This window comes from Trachinotus anak, unplaced genomic scaffold, assembly GCF_046630095.1.
Source record: "Trachinotus anak isolate AG129_WGS33_773 ecotype Australia unplaced genomic scaffold, CSIRO_AGI_Tana_v1 ptg000024l, whole genome shotgun sequence".
Taxonomy (NCBI): Eukaryota; Metazoa; Chordata; class Actinopteri; order Carangiformes; family Carangidae; genus Trachinotus; species Trachinotus anak.
Window position 1 is genome coordinate 16,714,786 of NW_027273875.1, and position 19,526 is coordinate 16,734,311.

The window sequence follows — 19,526 nt, forward strand, 5'->3', positions numbered from 1 at the left end:
AAAGACTGAGCATTGTTGCAGATTTGAGAAAAACTCACAAAAAAGGCTTCCTGAACTTCCCCAAAGCCAGTTTCTCCCACCCTTCAAACTGCAGCACAAAAATGTCTAAGGACTAAAAAAAACTAAGGACCATGCAGTGTGTGCTGCTGGACAGTGCTGCTCTGGCCTGAAGTGAACTAAGTTCAAAGGAATGTAGGTGAGTGAGGAAAATATACTTTAAGTGCTTTTAGGCGAGCCTGCTCTTCCTCCAGGGCTGCTTGTTTTTCCCTCTCGTCCACTCTGGTGAAAGATATGCCGGTGTTGGCCAAGGAGGAGACCGCATTGGAGAGTGTGCTAGCCCTGAATCAAGGGACACACACCGACAACACTGACTAACCAAGAATCATTCCAGAGCTCTTGAAGAACTACACTCTGTGACAACTAGACATCAGTGTGCTTATTGCTTAACCTCACTGTAGTGTCACACCTCTTCCTATTTTGTTCTGAGTTAGTGTGAGTTACTCAAATTAATAACAAGCACATTTTTATTATCTTTCATTCTGGAAAAAACTAAACAAAACCAAACAAAACAAGCAACTGAAAAAACTTTCAATCAGTCCAATACTATCAAGTTGCTGAAGCAAACATGAGCCTGTACTCTGAGATGGCAGGGAGCCAGATCAATTGGAGAGATGAAGCAGACCTACCTGCTGGCTGCTGTTGAGTCTTTGACTTTCTTTCCCTCTAAAGAGGCCAAGTGCTGTTCCAGGGCATCCAGCAGGCTGCTGGGGGCCTGGCATGAATGTCATTGACACATATTAAGTTTCAAAAGCTGAGGAAAGCCTACTACAAGATGTCTTCTGAAAAGTAAAAAGAAAACACTGAAGCATGCCACGTTATAGCTGAGAGTCCACAAACAGAGCTACTCTCAAATACAGAGCCAGAGAGAGAAAAGATTCAGATACTTACACAAACTGTGAACTGAAAATAAAGAGATAGAAGGAAAGGAAAAATACAGAAAATAAAGGTGGTAATAGTCAAGATATTATTAAGAAAACTGTTGGGGAAAAGCTACCTAACTCTGGTTTATCTGCTACTGAATACACAATGAACAACTACGCCTCTAAATAATATTTAGTACATAATACAAGTTTCAATGATCTACATAAGATGGGTCTATCCTAGTCCATTCCAAAACCCTTGATTCACACCTTTATTTGCTGTATGACGTGCAAGGTCAGAAGTTAGTGTGATGTTTGTAAGTGCAATTGCTGGCTCATGCATTGCCTGCCTGCCGTGCATAGCACTTGGTGTTAAAACTAGTCAGGGCTGAAGCTGCAGGGGGTTAGCAGCATGTGAAAGGACAATAATAACCAAATTTTTGAAGTTCCTATTGAAGAGGTCACTAAACCAATTAGAGCACACATAATAACCCCCAGTATATGCACTGAAAGCTTGCAAAAATGCCTCGGGATATCATGGTGCATGGTTGCCAGAACTACAGTTTACATGTATTACGTAAACAGCTGTTTGATACATTGATGATGATGAGTTCTTTTGCTACAGCTTCTGTGATAGCTCTCTCATAGTGAGACTCACTTGAGGCATGCTAACATCTAAAAGTGAGCCTGGTAGAGTTAATGTGCTACTTGATAAATTAAAACATATATTCCACACATTTCATTTGTTTACAATATATATGAGCTGTAAAGTGACCTAGACATTTGAGTGCCAGGCAAAGCAATCATTTAGTCATCAATACTGGCAAATCCTCAAACTTTAAAAAGGTCAGTTCACCCATATCTAAGATTTGCATGTTTGGTTTTATGTCTCAAGGTCATGAGATGTTAAACCCAAATACACTGGAGTTGAGTGGAAATATGTTTGTGGTGCCTGAAGCACAGAACAATTTCAAAACAGCTATATTTTTTTCCTACAACAGCTGCAGCATGAACTAGAATTAGCACCTTACCAGACTCACATAGGCTTCACACACAAGGTTGTACCAAATTTGAATAATTTCTCTCAAGGCGCTACTGAGATATCACTTTCACAGGAGTGCGACGTGCATGGCTGGATAAATAGAATAAATAACAAACTGTTTCTATGTGATTTGGTGAACTGACCGTCTAACACACCTGTTCCAATGGATATAACTACAGTAATCCATGAGGCAGATGTTGCCGTTTCATGACAAATACATGTATCAAACAATGTAAAATCTAGCAATATATACACATTATATAAATAATGTTGTATATAATATCAATTCCCCAAAATTTGGCCATTCTCTGCTTTTTAGTTAAGGAAAGCCAGCAAAGAGGTGATAGGTGTCAACTTAATGTATGATATTGAAAAGTAGTATCTTTAGATTTTACATCTTACCTGAGACAGATCTGGAATGTCCCCTCGATCGATCCCTACTTGCTGCAAGAAAACAACCCAGAAAATCAGAATTTGGATGGGAATAAAACAAACATATGCCAAACACACCCCTCTCAATATTCCCAGGCTCCTTTCCAATCCCGGATTGGCTGATCTGGGATCCTAACTTACCTCTGCAACTTTGAGGAACTCTGAGATTCTTGTCATTCGTGTCAAGAATTTCTTGTAGATGTCAAGTCCATCTTTGCACTGGACTTTCTTCATGTCAAAGTATTTCTCTGTTAAAACAAGAAAATAAGCACAACAAAAAGATTATGACAAACAACTTCATCATTTCCTTCTACTTTGACATTTTAAAGTTTATTTTGTCAAAACACAATATACTTTTAAGGTCTACAGTATCTCCACAGGGTATCCACATCAAACTGTGATTTAGTATATGCCAGTCAAATGAAGCCCTCTTTGAAATGTTTGGAGTATTGTACAACTACAGTTTCAATTCAAACTACAAAGTGATCTGAGGCATCTTTCCTGTTGCACAGTATGCAAACGAGTTCTACTGACAATATTTTTTTTTGTCTACAGGAGGGTGAAACCTAGGTGTGTAGCCTTGACCCGTAAAAGCTGAGCAATGCATGATTATCATGCTAAAACAGGAAAGAATTCATGAGGTCTGCAGGGAAAAGGTTTGCAACAGCCCACAATAAACTTTCTTTGGATAAGGCTTCTTGGACATCTGCAGTCCCAGGAATCTCACTGTGCAGGAATGCTAACGAACACTATATAAACACATCTTCAAACCTGAAGGCAAAGTATTAAATAATTGCAAGGACATCTGGAGGCGTTCATTCAGTCTTTCACTACTTGCCACTGTCCAGCCTGTCAGCATCAGAGAATCTGGGGCGGCTTGGCTGGAAACCTAGATATAAAGGTTGCAAAGCTCACCAGTAACATCTGTCGGTTAAAATGCTTTGTCAGACCCCCCAGCCATGGGTCAACGAAGCGCAGCGGACTAGCACCCTGTTCTTGGTAATGCCGTTAGAAAAAGAACAGCCAGAGTTGGAATGGCCATGGGCAAACAAATCCTGAGAGGGCTGCCTCATCAGTAGAAAATTCATAAAGGTTTGACTGGACCCTGAGAGTCCTTATACCAGTCCTCTCTGTGTGCCGGTCATTGAGAGCCCCTTCCCCACCTCCCGTTATAGTGCATATGTCCTGTCACTGGGCCGAACAACTTTTCTTGCCAAGATACTGCTGTCACCTTCAGTATTGAATGCACAGGACAGTAAGGAAACACCTACAGCCCAACAGTAAATCTGTGAGGCTATGACAACACAAAAGCTTGTTGTTACCCAGGAGGTTGATTATGCCCTCATTGTAGGCTGCAAACAGTCGGATCGCATCTTTGAAGAGAAGCATGAAGGCTGCGTTGATCACACCATTTGTCAGTTCATTGGCATTGACCTGGAAGAGAGGTGGAGTTGTTGAGTTCTACGCTCATCACAGATGACCACTTTGCAAACCCCACTGGGTTACGAGAATGAAAATTTACACATAATATATGGACCAAGTGTCAGATTGTAGATGTCCAACAGTGCAGCCAATCCTGAGCACTCACATTGAAATCAAGTAACACATCCATCTGATTCTGGATGATAGGTATAGTCTTGAGGAGTTTCTCTGTGTTCATGGTTCTCATCAATCCATCAGATCTGTGGGAAGAAAAAAAAGAAAAGAGAATGCTCTAGCGAGTCTACTGTGATACACTCCTGCCATATCTTTGAGCCTGCTGACACAGATGGAAATAGGCTTTCTAGTCTTGACTATCAGATGATTATGTAGTGTTAATGGAAATTACAGATTCTAACGATCTCAAAGTATGAAATAAAATAAAAGTTCCTTACCCTCTTTTCACTTTAGTGAAGTCAAAGGCGACTTGTCTGTAAGACACAGCCTTCTCATTCAGGTAGCGGCTATATCTCCTTATGAATGTTGACATATCATAGCCTACATTACGAACATAAGAAGTGAGGGAGTCATGATTAGTATCATGACACATGTTAATATTGGTTGAGTATTTAAAATGCTGGTTATTGCTCAATGTGTACAGTGTTGAAAATATACCTTGTAGGCCACTTTTGTCCAAAAAATTGCTGAGGTTGAATAGTGTGTTCCTTGAGGCCAGATATTGTATAAATCTCTGCCAAAAAAGAAAAAAAAAAAAAAAGTATGAGGAACTTTGTGCAAGTGGTGTTTACCACAAGTGAACCCGCTAACTGTTGTGCAATGAACAGCTTTGTTTGTGGGCATATATCATTTAGCACACTACAACGAGATGATACCAAGCTGTCTAATACCCCACTGCAACATATTATAAATGTCAGTGTACAGTTGATCAGATATCAGTTTATTTAACAAAAAATCCCCTTCATGTTTTATATTTCCATCCAGCTGAACAAAGGTGGACAACAGTTGTTAAGTCCTGACCTCATTGCCGTAGACCATCAGATGGTGTGTGGTGGTGAGGGACTTGAAGACAACCACCCAGCTGGTGTTTGTGGTCCTCTCAAACAATGTGTCAGCCAGCTGAGGGATGTTCACATTCATCTCATTTGTGCACTGAATCAGGTCTAAGGAAGGAGGAAGCGAGAGAGAGAAGGAAGGAAGGAGGGGGTGGTGTGGGGTGTGGATCAATGAGCCAATATGGTATTGAGGCAATCAATGCACATTACCACAGAGGAAGCACACAGGTTTTTTGTTCACTGAAAGGAGAGATTTTCACCATGATGCTTGCCCATTTTCTTTTATCTGTTCCTTTTCACAACACCGAGCTGGCCAGAATCGATAAAACGCTGGAGGGCAGTGGAATGCTGGTGAGTCAGAGTTCAGGTAAACAGAGACTGTCGGGACAAACTGTTCTACAAAGCTAAGGTACAAGAATGTGACAAACCTGCTAGAAATTGACATTTTCATCATCGCAACCCCTGATCAGTTGTTGTTACTTCAAAAAAGTATCACCTCAACAACAAACTGTATTTCCTCATTCTTTGCCTGCCTCTGTGGACGGTCACAGCACATGTCCAAACTGAGGAACCAAAACATTACCTCTACCACGTTGTTCTCTCACTAGCAACAGAGAAAAGCTGACATTAAAATACCAGGTTTTTTTTTTAAAGAGCAGTTTTGTGATAAAATATTAGACTCTGACATTTGGCATTACTCTAACAAGGCCAGATGCAGAGCTGTGGAATCAAACACAACAACACATCAAACAGGAGGCGGCTGCCAGAGCTTTGTTACGACTGTAAGCAGAGGTCCTGTGTGGCTCTGTTAGCTGCATCCACCAGTGCTCAGTGATGGCTGGTGTGATGTCTGTGTGGCAGATACAGATCCATGGAGCCAGAACTGAAATATCATTGTGCAAAAACTTCACTGTGCTTAGTTTTTCTCCTCTTTATTTATATATTTTTGAAATGAAGATGCTAATTCCACATTCCTCATACTGACAGCTGAAAACCACTTCTAAATTCCTTAAATAGAAAATCAAACTTAACGGGACCTAACTGGTCAGATATAAATCCTGTGATTACATTTAATAACTCATAAATGCATTACAGTAAAATTACACCGTCTTATTTAAAATACAATGCTTTGATTGGTAACATCAGCTCCCACTGTCACTTGAAAATCCATTTTAAAAGCCTTTGAACTTGAAAACTGGAAAAGGACTTTGGATGATTATTATTCATTTCCATTTTCCACCTGCATGTCTCTACATCAGAGAAACACTGTAGCTCTGTCCCTGTTGTGCTCTCACTGTCATGTATTTGAATACTAATGTGTCTGTGTTTTTTCTTTTTAGACAGTATGTACTGACGGCATATGCATTTGTTTGTTAACCCTTTAAGCACCATAGTAATAGCTATATTTATTAAAACGCCCGGTCTTTTTTGTCTATTTTTGTCAATAATTGTGTCAAAAAATGCCCTATGTGTAAATAATTTACACCCTTTTTCCAAGTAAAACTTTCAAAATCTGTCAAGTATTTACCATTGTTATGTAATTAAATACCTAAAGCTGTGCGTTATGAGAAGAAAAGGACAAAAACGGAATTGAATTTTCTTCAACTTTCTTTTTATAAATTCTTGAAAAGTGCAGATTGAACATTTCTGAGATTGCAAATATCTAATTCAGGAGGAGTTACGGTAATTTGAAATACACATGCGCCGCGATGTCACCGGTGATCCCCGTGGTTGTAAAAGGGTTAAACAAGGACAAATCCTCAGACAAGATTTTTAATGATATTCATTAAAGACAGAAATTCGATATAAAAGCATTGTCCACCACAGGTCTTTAAACTTTAAACATGACTGACTGAGGATGGTTGGTAGCCACTGAGCTAAGGTTGTTGCTCAAGGCCAGCACAGTGGTCTTGATAAGGGAGGGTCAAGTGAGGATTTTTTACCAACCAGATTAAATCTGATTGGTCTGGGGACTGAACCAGTGAACCAGCTCCCCTCTCTGCTCTTTAGGCCGCAACTGCAGCATAGTCAAAATAGCAAAAATCTGCATAACTTATTCCATTGTTTTTGTGATCCTTCCACACTGGTACAAGACATTACATTTTGTACACAAAATTGGACTCAATTAGAGTGGAAGAAAAACTTGATGTAAATTAAACAAAAAGAAAAAACCTATTGCTGGTCAATGCCATCTCCTGTGCTGAAACGACTGCCTGCCTGGGAAACAGATTCTCTGCCATCTTCCATAAACACACCACCACCAGCGGAAGCCTGTGGTAAGTAGCTAAGTACCCATAAAAGGAGTGACCTGGGAGAGGCCTGGCAGGGACTGCTTGCAATGCAATCTGGTTGTTGTAGGATTTTATGCTTTATAGTGACAGGGCCATACACGATGTTCTTTTTGGCTCTAAGGCACTGACTTGAAAAAATAACTGCACATGTCCACTACAAAGGTGACCTAGTTTTAAGAAATGGCTGCTTGTGCAGTGAACTTCCCTTAAATGAGAAGTTTAGAGAAAGTGGTAACAAAAGTGATCATTTTTTTGGTACTATGAAGTGTGGCTTTATTTCAGAAAGTGAGATTACAACATATCCACACTGTTGCTGGGAAAACACCATCCTACTACCCATAACTTCTGCCTTACTTTTCATACACATTTACAAGCCTCTGATTTGTGAACTGACATCCTAAGCGTGGCTGCCATGGCTGAGCACCACGACCATCTGGCTTGAAGCGAAAAGCAAATGCCTCTGAGTTCCTCTTTCCATCAAGGGCATGGTACTGATCAATGATGCCAGACTTTATCAGACCCCTCATATATCTTCAAATACACAAGCCCCTATTGTATATAGATCCCACTATACTGCCATTAAGATCACCCCTTGTTATGCCGCCTTTGCTTTACGCTGAACCAAAGCCAGCATGATGATTCCCATGTGTGATGGCCGGCATTCTGGAATCAGACGCGTGACGTGTCTTCTCCCGCCATGCAGCCTCTCCCTTTTACACAGGTGACTGAGCTACTTGAGAATGTACAGGCAGCTGAAAGAAGAATAAGGAGCACAGTGTTCATGTGGCAAAAAATAAAAATCCTGAGCAATCACATCTGACACTCACTGAACAACATAATCTGATTTCCAGAGTCCCAGGTATGAATGTAATCAGGTATTATTCACATTTTGAGGAGGTGGTGAAGGAATGTCACTGTCCAGCCAAGGAATTTTGTGCTCTTATAGAAAATCATTTGACAGACTAACTGTTGAGAATCATCCCAGTTATCAATATTCATACCCATCAGAAGCCAAAAAGAGCTTGGCAGACAATGGAAATAAATATTTAAGTGAATCTGATACTTGAATTGAGATGAATGATCCTCTCCAGGTCCTTTAAGTGTAACACAGATATATTTCATTTTATATCCACATTACATTTTTATATATGTGTTTTATTGACTGCATAGATTGAACTAAATTGAAAACAACGTTACTGAAACCTTGTTAAGTTAATTGTTAACATTAACTGTTGGAGCTACCCATTGAGGCCTGTTTACATGGGTGGTCTATGAATCCTCCTCAGTGTTTGCAGAAAGCCACACAAAAGGCTTTTTGCATACACAATAGACCACCCATGTGACAACAAAAGGCTTTTCAGATGTGACTGAAATGGCTATGGAGAGCGCAAACTCACCACCGACTTTCTCCACTGGTGTTGCTGAAGCTTGTTTTGTGTAAAAAACAAATCATAACAAACCACAGCTCCTGATCATCAAACGGACAGGTTAGTAATATCAGGGCCTTTAAAGCATATCAGCTAGGCTGACAAATTACAGCTTAAACTGATCAGAGTGGAGCTGGCTATGACAATGTCGTGCTGAGCCTGACCAGCTGAGTGTATGGAGGACAAACTCTTTTGATTCGATAGAAACGTGACATTTCTTACTCTACTCAGTCTAGGATTACATGAAGAGACAAGAAACTGAGACGGGTCAGATCTAAAGAGGAACTGAGGGAAGTGGCAACAGCTGCAGTCATTTTGAAATAGTTAAGTCTCAGCTGGTTTTTAAGAAACAACTAAATATACAGTATTAACTCCAAGTTTTTATAAGCCTCAGATCAGGACTCACACCTTTCTTAAAAGACAAAAAAAAAATATGACCAGAAGCATAAACAGCAACATTTAACAGAAAGAAATGAAGCCACAACAAGATTTCAACTACTTTAAAGAATCAATTCCCATGAGAGAGTGTGGTTAGAGACCTGTGGTTTGTTTCTTTCACCTCGGTCTCCATCTCTCATGATTGTCTCTGCTGCTAAATGTCACGGACTGGGTTGAGCTACTTTGTGCTATTCTGAGAATGTGTTCAACTGTTTGCGAAATGGCCACTGAGTGAAAATTATTCGAAACCCCTCCACTTCCCTAAAATCTATTGTTACTGAAACAGAACTGAAATTTTAAGCGAAATACATTTTCTCTGAAGACAACATTAACAAAACTCTTGACAAACACTACATTTAAAGTCTGTCAGCAAAGTGTACCAGATATTATGTGCCACACAAAATGACATCATTTCCTGCTCTCTTTCATATGTTGGCAAGGCCACTATAAGCGAACTTTAAAATGTCACTAACTGTGCTGTAACAAGAAGCTTATAGAGCCCACGCACAGTCTGTGGGCTGGAGCGGCCTGCATACATTTGAGCCTGCCAGCGTGGCAGGCTCAAATGTATGCTCATTTTAACTGTAAATTTTTTGAGGCCTGAAAGCGGACCTCGGCACAACAATTCAAACATGCCCGTGCTGTGCATCGGCCATTTGCAGAGAAGCTTTAGCCCACAGAGGTAGATTTTACAAGTCATCTTTCACTTGTGCCCCAGATTAAAGCCAATGCCCTTTCCATGTATGCACACACCCCCTAAAACTAGATGTTCACAGCATTTTGTCAAACTAAAAGGCTAAAAAGTAAAGAGGTAAAAGACAGGTTTCAAGGTTGATGGTAGGTTGCATCTTGCTGCAACATCTCTGGGATGGGGAAGTGGGATCCCTCCTCTGTTGCTTTGCCTCACTTTAATTTTTTTACCAGAAATGAAGCTTTAAGGACAGAAAAAAGCCCTTTGAGACTAATTTGTGACATGTGATATTGGGCTATATAAATAAAACTGACTTGACTTGAGGTGGACTGAACTGATTTTTGGTCACAACGTCAACAAAAATTGTGAAAGGCCTAGAAAATGTGACATACAAAACAAAGTACAATGAGGCAGCAATGAGAAGCCTGACAGAAGCGTAGCTTTGAGATGCAGGATTTGTGTCTCTGCAGGATTTCCAAAATGGGTAACATGACAGGGTGGAGATTTTAAGTAGCTCAGCAAGAATGGCTGCATTATCAGATGGGTCTTACAGATCTGACAGACTACTGAGAACATGAGACAGGAAGTGATGAGTAAACGCTTTTGCAAAGAGGAAGCAGTAGGTAAGTGCTACTGTGTAATGGATTCACAGTGATCGCTGTGAATCAGCACACACTGGAAAAAGACCTTTTGTTTCTGCTGTACTTTCATTCTGCATGTGACATACTGATATGGATACAATTAGGCCTTCAGGCAGAGGACTTACGAGTGAAGTGAAGTGACTGAATAAATAAAAAAGTAACTATTTTCTAGAGCTACTTTGACTATCAAGAAATAGCTGCATCTTTAATCTTTAGTCTTAGTATTATGAAGCAAGAGTGGAGCCATTAAACCACACTGTAGTATAAATGTATTAACAAGTGTCTCTGGTGGCAAAGCAAAACAGCTGTTGTTCAAGCTTCATTTAAAATTAAATAAATGTATAGATTTATATGTTACTGAATAATTAAATGCATTAACAGTTAAACTGAATAGGTTTGTGTTGTTTCTCAGGTACACTAACTAGAAAGCTTCATTAAACAGAACCCACCATGCATCAAATAAAGTTGGTTCAGCAGGATTTCTAGATACCAGTGGCAAAGCTTCTCATGTTCATGTTGCAAGGCATAAAAACTACTAGAAAGGAAAGACTAGGACCCACTGACATTTAATTAGTGATCTTTGGTACAAACTGCTGCTACATGACATAGCAGTCAGCACTTTAAACCTTTGACTTCAGAGCTCTGCTAATCAAGTGCACTACCTTGACTGATTACTGCTCAAGCAATTCTGAATTAGACGCATCTCAATTTGGAAATGATCAGGAATTTTAGGATAACATGATAATAACATTTAGGGCTGGATATAAACACTGATCTCCAGTCCAGAATCAGTTCATTTCAGTTTGGATCAATTCTTGAACACACTTCTCTGTTATATAAATGTGGACCTGGCATTTATTTTCCTTGGAAAATGTAAAACTACTAAAACATGACACATTTAAAATGCTCAGCCCTGTGTGTGCAAAACAGTTGAGTGGGAATAAAATACCTGTACTCACTCACACGGCGTCATCATTCTGCATATTTTAAGAAATAAATTCTGTCCCATACAGCTACACATCAACTGTCAGTGGCAAATGATTCAATAAGTACAGACATACAAAGATCACTGTGAGCACAAACAGGACAGAAACTGAAAGCCTGCTCACTAATTCATCTGCACTGTTTTTGTTGACAAAACATCTGCCTGACATCGACAGACAGCTGTTAGCTAGTGTTAGCTCCCCGAGCATGGACATATTGAATAAATCAGAATCCACACACTATTCACTCCACTTCCACAGCCTCACATCTCGTAGCCAGAACTCTCTAGATCTCTAGATTTTTGAAATAATATATTCTGAAATTCTGAATATACTGAAATAATATGCACACTTATGAATGCCTGTTTTTTAGCAGCTTGCAAGTAAAGTAATTTAGCAGTAATTATTTAGTAAAGTTAACATTACCAGTGTGAATGTTGAGTTTGTCACATTGGTAAGTTAATTACAAAGATAAAGCCAAATCAAACAGTTATCGCTACCTGAACTGCCTCATCAAACTCCAATGGTGAAAAAAGTTTGATTGTCAAAAAATAAATCCAATTTATTTTACTTATATTTGAGGGCTTGATGCAATTATGTTATCTATCACATTTGCTAACCTGTTGCTCTTTGAATTCTTTCAATGAGTTAACATGTCTGTCAGCGAGATACTTAGCCAAGTTGGATGTGTTGGCTCCCTAAGTTTGAAACATCTTTTACAGACGGGCTTCGTGGTGTCTGTGAGCTTGCCATGACAGTTGGCTGTGGAAGCAAAATAATGCCATATTTCACTTGCATCTGCTTTGTTGATAAGCTGCAGACTGGGCAGCAGCACTTGTATTTGCAGCTGTGCTTTCATGCTGAGTGCCCGCTGTCACATGTCTACACAACTCACAAGAAATGTGGCTGTTATTTAAAAATGTAAGTCTTAAAGAATCAGTACTTTTGCAATATCTTTCTAGCATTGGTAGCATAAAAACCACAACCACAATTAGCACATATCAGACTTTTTACACACACTGCACCCCTAACCGAGTCACTTACAACAACACATAACATTTAGTGTAGATTGATTTAAGGATCGATAATGAATCAATCAAATAAAAAACATGTTTAATCGGAACATCTTTTTATTTATCAAGCCCTAATAACATGTCTGGGGTGTTGCGGGCATTCCAGTGACCAAGTATGGTTGTTTAAATAATGATGGTGGCCTAATTACCAGGAAATGCATCAAAAGTATCCGAGCATCAAAAGAATCCGAGCCAATCTCACATTTGATCAGCTCAAATCCCCAGTGCTCTGGGAGGGGGTTAGGTTATGAAATGACTTCCTGTTGGCTGTTTACTCATGGCAATCCAAGGCTTACTTTAGGAACTAGAGGACTACTTCCTGCTTCAGGAAACATCTATCCCCTTACGATGCAGTTCCGTGATGTGGGCTATGGTGCACACGGAGGCCCTGAAACTACCTGAAGTTGAACCTGAAGTTGTCTGTGCTCAGCTTTACAGATAGTCAGTGGCAGAGTGCTTGGTATAATATCAAGAGAAATACTGTACATAATTGAGAAACTTCACTTAGACACAGGTTTGTTAAACTGGTGGTTGCCAGGTGACAGACAGGTATCACTTGATGACTCCACAACTACAGGAGCAAAAGCGTCATGGCAGCTGTTTTGATTTGTCCTATTAAATCTCACAGGTTTTTCAGAGTCACAGTGCACACCATTCAGCTCAGCTGGTGGACAGGGTGTCAGCACTCGTTTTAAGGGCTGTCACTCGATGCCACTGCAGTCACATGCTACTTTTGCGGCATTCAGTGTGTGGATGGTGAAACCAAAAAGGAGGGGCCTCTGGTAAGGTGCAAAGGTACAGATTTATATTAGTGTACCTGCCATCATGGCTCAGGTGAACCGTGTACAGACTGACATGGCTGAGGCTCTAGGGAGTGCAAACTCAGGAAGAAAAGAACAGACACCACCTTTAGCTCTGTTTCACTCTAGGCTAAGGTAGTATAAGACGTGAAATATTTTTACTGTTATCACCATCTTGTTCTCTAATGACTTACTTCATATTGGGACTTAACACATGCTCTCTCTTACCTCCACTAATTTAACAACACTTAAATAAAACTGTCAAAACAATAAAACCAACTCAAATTCTGAATAGTCCCCACTCCTCTCTATCACTGATGTCCTGTTGGTTTATGCTGCCTGAATAATGTTTCCCCATTAAATCCTGTTTCAGTAAAAACTGAGTGACATTTTCTCAAAATGTAATTTCATAAGGTTTTTAAATTTCTAAACATTTTACTGCTGCACATTTGCCTCAATCTTTTTTTAGAAACCTAGTTTGCATGCATCATTTCTACAAATAAGTAAAGACAGATTAAATAATAAATTATATTAAGTAAGTTTAACAGAACAATGTCTGACCACAACCAGCCATGTTAACTTGCCTCAGTGGCCATACAATTCCAGTGAGCAAGAGTTAAATGCCGCCAACAGAGAACCAGATGAAACCAAAACCACAATCCACCCATCAAATTCAAACCTGGTGAGACATGAATGGGATCTTCAAAGCTCCACAGTTTCATTTCATTTGGATTTGCATGTAGGCTTTGGGTGTGGGTGAGGCTTTTGGTGGAACATAGGACCTCGCTCAATGACCTCATAGACTACAAACTATGACAGACAGTGAACAAGTGGGTCAACCGATGATGGAAAAGGGGAGACTTTTTCAATAATGCTTGTTCTTAACACATTCTGTTTTCTGAAGTCAATGTATGGAAACATTTTTACACAAATACAGATCAGTTTAGGTTTCAAATTTAGTAGTTGGTGGTAGTCTCAATCATTAAGGTGCCAGAGATGTATTAATGGAAATTAACGATGTCTGATCATACAGAAATAAACTACATGTATAACAGTGAGCAGATTGTTTGTCAACCGACAGCACACTGTAAAAGGAAGTGGTGTAAATGTCTTATTGAAGGTATAAAACTTGTAATAAAGCTCCAATTATGAGCCTCTGTCAAACATACAGCCTTTGACTGCCTTTTCTAGGCAAGTGTCAGTATTGTAAGGCTGGTTCTCCCTTTAGAGCATGCTAGTTTACCGTAAGACATTACTGCTCATGTGTGTCAACTAATCGCAATGTTCAGAAGGAAGTGGTATTTTCCACTTCACATTTGTCAAAAAAAAAACAAAAACTTCCTAACATGAGCTCAATTGAGATACATTTCTGGATGTTCACCATCAATGTTATGTCCAAGAAAACAACAAGACCTAGCATATGGCTGGTCCATGTCATAGGCTATCAGCATTCTGCCCACTGTCAGCTGGTTTCAGCCCTGTATCTGTTGCTTCTCTCCTCCTCTCTGTGCTCACATATACAGTATATTAATACAGCTGAATTCACAATAAAGCTGTTCTCTTTGACATGTTTTCTGTTTCTGTTGTCAGAAGATAGAACAAGTATGACTCGGTGCAGTCCATTAAGACTACATGTTAGCCAGCAGTCACTTCCAAGCTGCTGCCCTGCTGCTAAAATTCTGATTTAGTGACACTGGTATACACATACGGGCATCTGCAACTTCTAAATAATGCACCACAGGCCAAAGGACATTGTAGGGACAACTCATACTGTATGCCTACAAATCCTGCAAGAACTTAATCTTGAGTCAAGGTTTTTGTGCCAGTATCAAAGGTCCACAGCCACTGCTGACTTCATATATTCATTACTTCATGAGAGACCTTTGAGCATTGTAACAGCAGTGTGTATGTAATAAAGGTGGACTGACTGTGGACTTTTAAAAGCAGATATAACAATAGTTTGGGGCAGGAAAAAGTCAAATGTTGAAAGCTGATAGCAACAGTTATCTTAAGTATAATGCATTAATAATTCCACATTCTCACCAACAACCTTATCATGCTCATAATTTACAAATACAGCTGTCTTATATAAAGTTAGTGTTAATTTAAATATAATTTATCTCAGGTTCACAATGATATTAACTTCACTTTGTGAATGGAGCCTCCATGCAACACGGTGATGTATGTCCCCATGTGACTGGTACAGGCAGTGCAGCCATCAGCCAAAGTTCCACCCATTCCAATTTATAAAACATCCTATCAGAGTTGAGTTCTAGTGTGTGATGATCTCCAAATAATGGCAAATAACCAAGACAAAAAGAGTGCTGCCATGCACTTGGGCTGCCCACTGTTCAACAGCAACTTCAGTGGAGGAAATACCGTACATTACAGAACCGTGGAGCTACAAAGACAACATGTCTAAAAGTCTAGACTAGTCTTCATAGCTGAGGTGTAAACTATGCCTAACCCACTTGGTGCAAATTTTCTTAGAAGTCATTTCACACTTACTTTAAACTGATGTACAAGCAAATACGCTAAAGCTGACAGCAGAGGTTGATTTGGTCACCCTTTACTTTTCCCTGTCTGCTAACTGCAGAGTCTCTTTTAAGTTATGAGATTGAGTTTATCTAGCACGCCTGTGTTAAAGAATGTGAGCCACGGTCCAGCACAAGCTCAACATAGACATTGTAGAAGGCCATATCTCACCTGCAATCCAGACAGTAGAAACACATGGATGGAAACTAGACACATCAGGGCTATGTGTGGCTTGTAAGGCAATTCCAAACACAAATGCACCCTTTAGCCATCTTTAAATATCTCAAACCTAAGTGAGATTCTTGCCAAGCAACTGGTCTCTAGATTACCAAAGAGAGGTTTCAGTTCAGAAGATCCAGAGAAGCCACATGTCACCTGGTTGTCTGAAATCAGGGGGGGTCACTGGGACATGGCCTGGTTACACCATACTCCATCAGCTGAAAGCTGTGGTTATTCAAAAACCCACACGTTCCAACATCAAACAAGACACTCTTTGGTCAAAACCGGCCTAAAAATAGGAGGTAAACAGAAGTGGATTCCACACTGTGCCAAGGTGTTGCCTGCAGTAAATAATACATGTGTGTTAACAGAACAAAGAGTGTGATGGTTGGTTGGTTGTGGAACCAAGTGCTGCCAAAATATGGTGCCTGCTGGGCCTTATTTTACTTACAAGGCTGATACAAATAGGCCAAAATCTAAGATAGTATGGCCCTTATGAAAAACATCTGAATGGGAAAAATAATTACTTTATTGAAAGGTGAGTAAAACAAAACCAGTTAAAAAAAACCTGCAAAGCTACAAATTGTTGCAGCTAATGAAATTGAGACTGAAAGTGTCATTTTCACTTTGATTCTCCTATACTGAAAGGAGCAACATATTTACTGGAAAAACAGGGTTAACTTAGCTACTAAGACCACGATGGGGTTACAATGGGTGTCCATTCAGCACATAGTATGTGTTAACCAGTCATCAATGCTATTAGGATTGACAAGCTCCATATGATCCTGTGCATGTTGGGCACAATCTAAAAATGTAATTAACATAAAACTGACAAGCAGAGAGGAACAGTTCAAAGTCAAAAGGGCAAAGACCAGATCACAGACACGAAAACAAATCTAAATTAGAGCTAAGCTTTGGTTTTTGTCATTGTCTGACAAAATCATCAAACACATAAGTTAAAGACAAATACTATGTTGTGATTTCAGAAACATTTAATTGTAAGCTGTAGTTACAAGCAACAAAATACCTTTCTTATTTTGTCTCTCACACAGTGCACAGCCTCTGTCTGGGTAACAAACTGCTGCTCTGCTTTTCTCACTATGTGCTTTTTTGAAAAAAGTCTATAAATCTAGTGACAAATGCACTAAGTTGGCATCACTGCAGGCTGTAAACAACCCTCCAAAGCAAATTCATTTTGAAAGAGCAACTGCCAATCAGGAAACCATTGACCATTAGTGAGTTGACCAATGGTGGAACTATAATCCCTTACTATTTCTTTTCACTGGCATGGTGGTGTTTCACTCTTGTTTTAGAATCATATGCTGATTGTTAATGATATGCCACTTTCATTTGTGGTATTTCACTGCATGAAAACGATATATACTGATCCTCTTCAACCGCCACAAAGCACTCCTCTTCCTCTTCCTCCTGTGATGATTTTTATTGGCATATGCTGCTTCTGACTACAATGTCTACATTGTTCCACCTGCATATGATCTGTTTGACTTGGAAGCTCCTGACAGCACAATAGGGGTCTGAGAAAAGATATGAACTCAATCATGACTCAAAGGTCAGGAAATGCAGAGGCTGTAAACTCTACAAAAGCACTAAAAAGTAATGACTTTGAAAGTCCATCCAGCTGATACATTTCTTTATTAATAACAGCTCAATGCTAAAATAATTTCATTCTGAAACACGATATCAATGGATTCGATCAGTCCTACTGAGTAATCTGCTTGTGTGCCCTTGATAAGGCTGTACATCAAAGTCCACCACCCCACAGCCACTTCCTGGAACAAGTACTCAACAGGCGCAAGAATTGCTGGCCTATACAGTTTATTCTACTTAACTTTATATGATACAATTATCCTAGCAGACACTTTGAAATCAGAGTCCTAATGCAGACACAGGTCACACATTTGTACCTCCAACACTTAACTTTTAAGCTTTTTATAACTTTAGAACACAACAAGAGTTACCTCAAAGTCACATTCAGCATCAGACAGCTACAATTTCAAATAACATATCCAGTTTTGGAGTACTCAGATAGCTACCTGTAGCATCAGCTGTTGTAGCAGAAGAAGAAGATGAGGATCATGGGCCAATCCAAAAGGTGAAATATGACTGTGTGTGAAACCTAAGTCTGAGTGTGATTCATATCAATCCAGCCAGACATTATTTTATATACACTACAAGTTAGCCTTTCAACTGGACAACTTAACTCATAATTGCTGTAATTTTGTATTGAGGTTAGTCACTAGCTAGCCACAGTTTCCTACTCGAGTTTAACTAATTAGGTAAGTGTAATGCACGAGTAAATACGAGGGCTGTCCAGAGAATGTAGCTAATCATTTCAAAGAGAAGTGTTCAAACCTTCACGTTACAATTAATTAGTGTTAACAAGGTTCCAAGCTGCTAACATTGAGCCCTGTCATAGGTAAACTGCTAGTCAGTTAGACAGTTAGCCTACTGTCTCAGATAAAAATGACATTTTTCATGTATTGTATGCCAGTAGAAAGTCGTATATTCGTTTCAGTACTGGACTACCATAGAGTAGCTAAGTTAATGTAACATTAACATTGCATGTAGCCTATGTGCAGGCCTCATAGCCACAGACACAGCATTTAGATTCAGGCGCAACCGTTAACTAAAACAAAGAAATATACAGCTATGTCAACAGCCATTTAACAAGATACTTACAATCCAAATGTTTCTTTTTTGGCCCCATTATTTCATGCGTGGTTGCCTTGCACACAGTTTTGGAAATCGCCGACCCGGTGACACTATGCTGTGCAGCGGTTATCCTGTCTGTAATGCTCTGTCCAGACATCCTGTATCGGATCAAATAAACGGTCAGTTATAGACACGTTTCCAAATCCAGTGGAATAGCCTGGGTTTTGTGGACGGTATCGGTCTTCAAAGGCTCTGTGCCACCTGACAACAGTGGAGACAAGAGTGTGAGAGGGAGAAAAGACACTGAGACGACATCAGGCGTTATATTAAACGTGTAGGCTAGCTAGCTAACTAATAGGAGATAAATTGAATTCGGTCAAAGACACTGAACCTGCAGTGAGAACCATCTTATTTAATGACTGTAAGATACGTACCCAGTCTTTTACTCGGTCCCTCGCGTCTACAGCGTCTTCTTCCCTTCCCGTACAAGTCTTTCTCACATACCGTAGCTGGAAAGACAGAATAAAAATAGAAACTACTTCCGGGCAGAATGTTTCACAATAAAAGCTCAAATTTGTCATGATTATAACTTTCAAGTTCATTATTAGGAAATAATGCAGACTAATGGCACAGGCATTGGAATAGTTAATAGATAGACGGTTTGCTTTATTTTCCGAAATGTAAACACATCTAAACTCAAGTTGTAGTCCAGAGTGGAAGTCATTGAATGAACGGCATCATTCCTGTTCCTTGTAAAAGTTCCAGAATACTTAAAACAAACAAACTAATCAATGGAAAAAAAATAATAACAATGGCTTAATGTAACTAAATACCAACTCACTTCACGTGAAAATGCACCAAACCAGCTT

General features: G+C 39.6%; 1 protein-coding gene across 27 annotated transcripts in view; it reads right to left on the reverse strand.

Annotated features, from left to right (window-relative positions):
• Positions 1 to 19,166, reverse strand: part of picalma (phosphatidylinositol binding clathrin assembly protein a) — a 40,042-nt gene extending 20,876 nt beyond the window's left edge. For 22 of the 27 annotated variants that reach the window (XR_011684911.1, XM_071461164.1, XM_071461154.1 and 19 more), the window contains exons 1-11: positions 19,092 to 19,166; positions 18,685 to 18,918; positions 4,852 to 4,994; positions 4,489 to 4,564; positions 4,269 to 4,371; positions 3,983 to 4,076; positions 3,717 to 3,828; positions 2,536 to 2,642; positions 2,365 to 2,406; positions 687 to 772; positions 216 to 339 (exon numbers count right to left, since the gene is read on the reverse strand). Coding sequence is in view for 26 of the 27 variants with exons in the window: in XM_071461164.1 (XP_071317265.1) it covers positions 216 to 339; positions 687 to 772; positions 2,365 to 2,406; positions 2,536 to 2,642; positions 3,717 to 3,828; positions 3,983 to 4,076; positions 4,269 to 4,371; positions 4,489 to 4,564; positions 4,852 to 4,994; positions 18,685 to 18,814 (1,017 nt within the window). In the remaining variant the exon portion in view is untranslated. The remainder of the gene's footprint in view (positions 1 to 215; positions 340 to 686; positions 773 to 2,364; positions 2,407 to 2,535; positions 2,643 to 3,716; positions 3,829 to 3,982; positions 4,077 to 4,268; positions 4,372 to 4,488; positions 4,565 to 4,851; positions 4,995 to 18,684; positions 18,919 to 19,091) is intronic. The other 5 variants (XM_071461170.1, XM_071461168.1, XM_071461166.1 and 2 more) reach the window with 3 other exon arrangements.
• Positions 19,167 to 19,526: the final 360 nt, after the last annotated feature.